The 7,860-nt window shown below is 33.6% G+C and overlaps 2 protein-coding genes across 2 annotated transcripts in view; both read left to right on the top strand.

The window, feature by feature from the left end:
- LOC113817500 (C-signal) overlaps window positions 1-7,860 on the top strand; it is a 66,967-nt gene that overhangs the window by 8,290 nt on the left and 50,817 nt on the right. The gene's annotated exons all lie outside the window — the stretch shown is intronic.
- LOC138861426 (uncharacterized) lies at window positions 2,488-7,693 on the top strand. The gene is made up of 9 exons (XM_070120493.1): window positions 2,488-2,685; window positions 4,076-4,181; window positions 4,408-4,441; window positions 4,732-4,882; window positions 5,198-5,307; window positions 5,988-6,218; window positions 6,566-6,731; window positions 7,326-7,458; window positions 7,686-7,693. The coding sequence occupies exons 1-9, from the start codon at window positions 2,638-2,640 to the stop codon at window positions 7,691-7,693; spliced, it is 987 nt and encodes a 328-aa protein (XP_069976594.1). The 5' UTR covers window positions 2,488-2,637.

Here is a 7,860-nt window from a genome sequence, read left to right on the forward strand (position 1 = left end):
CTCCCATCGCGGACCACGAAAAACATGTGCTTCTTATTTCACAAGTAATCCAGCGTGCCCCGCGCCCCGAACGAGATGACAATGACGAAGTGACCGTGGAACACGCCAATTCAACCTTTATTGCTCGTACACATTTCTCATGTTATTATGTTGTATTCATATATAAATATGTTTATACTCAAAATAGTCGTTAGGAAATGCTTATTCAAATTCCCCAAGTTTGTAACCGCTTTTATCATTGATATTCGGATGCTTTATGTTTCATGAACAGTCAGCCAGTCTGTCCCCTAACCACAATGTTTTGGGTTGTAAAAACATACCCAGTTTATGTGAACTATATCTTTGTTCCTTCTTCGCGAAACAATCATGCGATCGTGTTTCAAAATTTGTGTTCATTCAGATTCTTTCATGTTTCCCATTATGAATCGTTCAAAAACGAACTTTGTCCATGGCAATTCCTGTGCCATATAGACAGACCGGTCGCCCTGCGGGCTTGGCAGGACGCGCTCTTCCCTGGGCGTCTCTGCCTTGCCCCTCTGCACCAGCTACTCCCGCAGAAGTAAAGGGTAAATCTGCGACAAGTTTACTCGTCCACTTTCAAGAGAACTCATCAGTGCCTTACTGCCTCACCGCTCAGCCACGCACCAAGTGGGGGAAGCGCCTCCCACCAATATCCACAAGCCATTACCAAAAATCCTGCGTCTGCGATGATGGAACTTAGACCAGATTAAGAGGTCGATATCTTATTTATTAACCATAAGAACGTCTGCACTTCAGATAAATATTGCAAATCTATTAGAAGTATTACAAATTTGTCTTGCTTTTACTTTTCTGTAAAGATTATATCAACAATGATGATAATATAACAGTATTATTGATGATGATAATGATAATAATATAGATTATTGATGATAATCACAATAATAATGATAATGATGGTGACCAGAATGATGATAAAATGATAATGAAGAGGAAGAGGAAAATAATGAAATGATAATTTATCATAATCATAATGATTAATGAACAATAATAATAATAAAAGTTATGAAATCAACAATGATAATTATGATGACAGCGATAATGGTAATGGTAAATATGACAACATAGATAATGATAATTACGAAAATAATAATGATAAAGATGATAATAACTAACGATAATGATAACGGCAATGATGGTAAGAACGAAAACAATAACAGTAATGATCATAGGAATTGCGGTAGTAATTATAACAATTACAATAATGATAACGATAATAATAATGATATTACTTATAACAATAACAATAATGATAACGATAATAATAATGATATTACTTATAACAATAAAAGAAATGTAAAAAAAAAAAAAAAAAAAATAATGATAATAATTATAACAATTTTGATAATGATAAGGATAATAGTAATGATAAGAATGAATAATAATGCTAATAATAATGACAATAATAATAATAATGATAATAATAAGGGTAATAAAAAATAATGATAGGAACAATGAAACTGATAACAATAATAATTTTAGCAATAATGATAATGCAAATTGCAATAATAATATTACTACTACTAATGATGATAATAGTCATTATAATCATAATGATAATGATAATGACAATAGTAATAATTATGGTAGCAATACTAATGATGACAATAATAATGATGATAGTAATGTTGACAATGAATAATAATGATAATAAAAACAATGATGATGGTAATGATAATGATAAAAATAACAATAATGTTTATGTTAATGAAGATGTAATAATGATAATGATTGCCGTGTCCTTCTATCATTTCCCGTAAACAGGCCAAAAAAGCAAATGAAGTAAGAAAAAACTTCAAATCGATGGATAGTTTATCTATACTTGTCTAGTTTAGTGTCTTTTCTGGTGCCACATCTAGCCCAAGGGAATTATACTGAACCGAGATAGAAGAATATACGCAAGCATCTTGAAAGATATGAAAGTATATGATTTCGTAATGGAGACGTTGTCGTACACGGTAATCGTACGTCGGGCAGTCGCATGCATTTGATTACAGCCTTTGTTTACGTCAACTTTACAAGGGTTATGACACTGCATGAGATTAATTTATACCCCCTCGATTTTAAAGCGTGTTACATTCTGTGCAATTCTTTGGGAAGTAGAGAGGATTAGGTGGCGTATTTGTTGTTGTTACATGCTTGTATGGGAAAAAAGCTTTAATTCTGATGTATATGAAAACGAATCACTATACAATTTTACTGGTGATATATATCAATATATATCTAGAAAGCTCTGTGATAGCTGGATGAATATATAAGATGAAAAAGTCATTTAAGAACATTATAAAGCAACTATATATCTATATCTATAGCAAAACGATCCTCAGTAAAATTGGACATAGTTGAAAGACTACTTTACTAAAATTAATGAAAATAATAAAAAAAAAACAGAAACCATTACAATCTGACAACTTGCGAACAGTCATAAAAAAACATAAACCTTCCCTCCATAAAGAAAGTAAGTGTCGTATACCTTGTGTGTTGACATTCCTGAACAGCTGATCCAAGAACACGTGTAGGATGACGACTGACATGTCACTCTCTTGGGATTATTAGGGTTTTAATTACCTCTTTCCTGGATGCTTTTGGCTGTGAAGAATGACTGATGAGACCCTTGAGGCAAATGTGTTTTATAAACACATTAAGGTAAGGCTGACGTTATGTTTTTTTGAGGGAAATTGTTTGGGAATTTTGCATTTCAATTTTTATTCAATTTTGTGTTTGTTGTGTTCTCTTGGTTGTTCATGTTGTTGTTTCGATGTTGTCGTTGTTGATATGTGTTTTTGTTTGCGTGTTTTAGCTATGTAGGTTACCATAATTTTGTTTGTTTGTGATATATTTTGTGTGATAGCCAATTTGGTCATTTGTTCATTTTCTCCCTTTGGCACTCTGTTATTGAAAGTGATAACCAAATTGATGTTTCTGGTTATTATACTTGAAAGATGTATCAGCTATAAAGTATCATTATACCTGTATGTGTATTTGTTTTCATGCATCTGAGGTTAACTTAATCAATGAGTTTTAACTATGTATTTATCAGGAATAATGATTTTTATCATATGAATATAAAATTTCCAAGAGTATATGTAAATAGGTGTAGGCAATAGAATACCTAAATAAAAGTAAATTGACCAAGTAAATATATATAGATACACAATGATCTTTGAGGTTACAGATATATATTTTGTTATTTAAGACGCCCATCACCCACATGGTTTCCCATATCTTCAAAAATATTATTAAAACAATCATGTGCTGTGTTACATTTCAAATACCAATTAAAACAAGCACTTTATCTCAGATTATCTATTTGCACCAAAGTGCTTTGAACATTTGAATCCAACTAGAGTAGTTAAATGCCAGATGCTATTTGTGATATATATTATCTACAACCTACAGAGTTGTAGACCTCCCTTACACTTTACTGTCCGAAAAGGAACCAGTGACTGGCCATGATGATCACTTGACATTATCATCATTGCTTGTGTAGTTTATGATATGAAATATATTTGATATTTATAGTTTACAGCAGTTGTGTCGCCATAGCTGAAAAATTATCCAATAAATTCCATGTACTGTTTGTTTTATGGGCAGTGATTGTTATATACTAAAAATATACTGATAGGATGGCCACTTATTAGTGACAGGTTGAAAAATATCCATTGATATATAATTGACTTGTGCAGATTGCAGAAATCAGATGTGATTTGTGCAAAATTTCTTCATTTTTTGCTTAGCCACCTGCAACAGAAATCATCTGTTACTCAAACAGAAGTCAGGTCACTATTCACATCTTAATTTTGTTCAGGCTCTGAATCTGAAAATTGGAAGATTGGAGAAAGAATTGGTTAAACCTGAAAAGAACAAGGAAAGCAAGCATTTCATTTATGTATTATCTTTGCTATTTAACATTACAGGTGGAAAAAAAAATTGAATATTATGTCTGTATGTGAAGGAACAGAAGCTGCTTATGAAGTTTAGTTGTCTGTGTATTAGTTCTGTTTATTTATTAAGTCTAATAATCGTTATCATTCAGGAACACCATGGCGAAGAACTGGCCACCTGGTGTGAACCAAGCTGGGTAGTGTGCATACCGCAGCAAAGTACTTTAGAAGATATGACTCTTACTCTGCCTCTTATAGGTAAGTTCTGTCAAGTTTGCTGAGGAAAGGAGCTCCCTTTTTTACATAGACAACTTCTTAAAAGAATAAATTTGAGCTTTGCACTTTTATTGGAGTTATGAATATAGATATATATATGAATATATATATATATATATATATATATATATATATATATATATATATATATATATATATTGGAATAACTTTTAATTACTAAGCTGTAGTCATATTTCATATATTACAGAGGCACATGCTTTGAAGCAACATGGGACATCAGGGTAAGTGAGAGAACTTGGCATATGATGATTTCTGTGGTAAGCTGTGTAGTCGTTTGTTGTAGTCAGTCATTTATTGGTCTTAGATCTAGAGGAAAAGGTGTGTAGCAGATGCATTGTCACATGGAAGGTTCTAGGAGGCAAAATTCAAGGAAAGAAAGTTTGAACATGATCATTCTCATTTGATTTCAAGCATTATTCAATATGATTACTGAAATCAAAGAAATGACATAGGTGCACACTCCTACTCACACTCTTAACTTGCATATCTTAACTTTTATCATGCTAAACAGGAGTCAATATGTAAGTGCCCTATACGGAGACAGCCTCATCTATGAAATTACGGGGGAAGAGCCAAGGGTCATCATTTCCAACGAAGAAAAGGGGACAGATGTTGTTGTCTCCAAGGCAACAGTTCTCACAGAATATCTGGTGACCTTTAGGGTGAGTCACTTATTGTTGCTGAGATGTTTTGGATTTTTCATTTCTTTTGTTCTATTACTGACTTACTTACTTACATCTGTTTCATTTATTTATTTACTTACATCTGTTTCATTTATTTGTTTGTGCATAAATGTGAAGTCAAGTATATTTTATTTATGGACTGCTGCACTTTATTTTAGGTACATGTATTAGGATTTTGTATTTTATATAAGTTCATTATTATCAAGATGACATATCATCTCTTTATTATTAAGAAAAAGAAGAAGAAGAAAAAAATGACCACACCATATTTTTATATATATTTATATCTTTTAGGACAAAATTATCCACCTGCTGTTACTGGACAAGCTCCTCAGCACAGCACAGGATGAAGACAGCAATGTTTGTGATCAGCTCATCACAACAGCAATAACTTCATTTGCTCAGTAAGTAATAGTGCGTGTAGTTTTCTCTCCTGTTTTTTTTCTTTCTTTGTTGTGTTATTATTATTATTTATTTCTGTTTTGTCCATATCTGTGTGATAGGATATTTATTAATGATATTTTTTTCTATTTTCAAATTTTATTTTTAGGAGTATCTGTGAAATTACAAATTATATCAGACCAAATTTTCTCACTTGCAAAAAGCAGAATGTTTTTATGTTTGGCCAAAGCCAATTTTAATTTTTGCAGAGTTTTTAAGCAGTAGATATCAGAGATGAAAAATGTTATTGCTACCATGAAAAGGAAGAGATTGAGAGTGAGAGAACTAGAAAGTGAGAGAGTAAGAGTGAGAATGTGTAATGAAAACAGTGAATTTAATAAAGTTGATAGTATGACCTGCAGATCATTGTGGTTTTATTTTATAAATCTTGTGTACATATGGATTGCTCCAAAATCATGAAGTTACTAAGGTATCAGCTGTTGGGTCAATCCACCCTCCATGATTACACCATTCCTTGCACTTTGGGAAGAGAAAATTTATTTTCATTGTTATTTTAAGTGATGAAGATATGACAGTTGAGGAAGAAAATAATGATTATGCATTTATCTGATACCAGTGGAGTAATTTCAAGGTGTTGGTTGAAATGTTCCCAGTCACAGATTTTTTTGCTTGGTCTTCACAGAGCGGAAAAGTTCCTGCGTAAGTTTCGCTGCCACCGGCCCATGCTGTGGGAGGTGGACCAGAAGGTGAAGGAGGCAGCAGATGCACTCCATCCTTCCAGCAATGTAGATCTCATGCAGAACATCCTGCAGGACACCCTCATCCACTGCTGGGAGTTACTGCTGAAACGACACTCAGCCACCATGCAGATTGATGCTAAGTTTCAGGACCTGCTCTTCAGGGCACTCGACTAGTAAGGACAAGACTTTTGGGTGGTTATTGTTAGGGTTGGTGTAGGGGGTCTATCTTTGTGGTTGTGCTTTGTTAGATTTTAGCAGTGTTGGTTCCTTGGGGATTATTATGATTGATTTTTTAAGGATGGATTCTGGGTGACAACTAGTGTAAGTTTGCAGAAGTTAAACTTTTATGTATTGATGTGAATTCTGTTTTAAGGATGTTGGTCCTTTCCCTCTTTGTTACATGTTTCCTTATTGTGTAACGCATTAAAATCTTATCAAAGTTAGGGATGTGATCATGTATTTTTCAATCAACAAGTTCTCCATAACATCTGTTGTTACAACGAAGAACTTATATGCACAGCTATGTTGTGGGGCGGCTCCATGAGATGCTTTGGTGGCTGGTGTGTGAACGATGCCAGGTGGTTGACCAGCTGGTGAAGACACGGTTGTCACACCTCCGCCATGCACATCTCTCAGCTCTGCAGTTAGGGGTCCCGGCACACTACTACACTCCTCTGCCAGCTGCCGTGAGTCTGTGATATGACTTGATTTAATTCCATTATGTTTTTTCTCACAGCTGCGCTGTGTGGTTCATGCCATATTCTACTCATTTTATTCTACTTACAGCATTCTTTATGTTCTCCTTTTCTTTGTTAGTTCTCAGTCAGTTTTCTTTACTGCACTCCTTTGCCAATTGTGAAACTGGGCTGTTTTTTATCTGTGCTGGTTATCTTTGCATCACCAAGTTCTGTTTTTTTCTCACAGCTGCACAACTTTCTTACTTGCTCTGTGCGTGCTGTATACTGCACCAATTCTGATGATTCTTTTTTGAAGACATATTTTGGTCAATTTTCTATGAGTCTTTACTGTGTTGCAAATATTACATTTTAATGTTACTACTTTAGTCATTGGTCAGCTGAAGTGAGTCTGTAATGCGTGTTAGATGCTATTATTAATACTATTTTTTACTATTGTCCTTTTCTTAAACTTTTGATTTTGTAATTTGTGTATTTTAAGGTTTAAACTGTTAATATTATTTATATTAATACCATGGACCTCATTTGCAATTATTGATTTTTTTTTCTATTCTTCTGAAATACAGTATAATTTTTCTGTTACAGGTTGTTGAGCTAGCTTCCCTGGCAAGTGTGGAGAGTGCCATAGGTAGATTACAATGTGTCCACTCCACCATCGAGCTCATCCAGGCACAGGCCAAGGAGGCTCGGGTCACCCTGCACCAGTATAAGGATCAAGGTATTTATGTATTTATGTTTTATGTAGATTTGAGTGTAGTGTACTTTTACATTACATATCTTTATTACCCTGAAATCCCATGTCAAGTCATGTGTTTGTATTGCTTGTAATAGTTACTTGATAAAGACTATAAACCTAATTAAGCCAATATTAGACAAAATTAAGAAAGGTAATAAAAATAGATATATGTGATAGGGACATTCTCTGTAGGAACTTATAAAGCACAGAGGCATAGATCATTCATATTTTCCAAATCAAAATTGGTTTTGAAGTTAGATTGATAATGGGAACAATTCTAGGAGTTAGGAAGGTGAGGGAAATTGATGTTCCTAGGTAAAAAGAAAAATGTACTTCTTATTTGGTGAATATTCTTCCTGGCTGATGATAAATATTATGTTCCCA

This window comes from Penaeus vannamei, chromosome 4 (genome assembly GCF_042767895.1).
Source record: "Penaeus vannamei isolate JL-2024 chromosome 4, ASM4276789v1, whole genome shotgun sequence".
NCBI classification, from domain to species: Eukaryota; Metazoa; Arthropoda; class Malacostraca; order Decapoda; family Penaeidae; genus Penaeus; species Penaeus vannamei.

Excerpts from the sequence above, each read along its gene's own strand:
- LOC138861426 (XM_070120493.1), top strand. The coding sequence starts at position 2,638 with ATGACTGATGAGACCCTTGAGGCAAATGTGTTTTATAAACACATTAAG. Across the intron at positions 4,442-4,731 it reads AAGCAACATGGGACATCAGG|GAGTCAATATGTAAGTGCCC; the intron begins GTAAGTGAGAGA and ends CATGCTAAACAG. Across the intron at positions 6,732-7,325 it reads ACACTCCTCTGCCAGCTGCC|GTTGTTGAGCTAGCTTCCCT; the intron begins GTGAGTCTGTGA and ends TTTCTGTTACAG.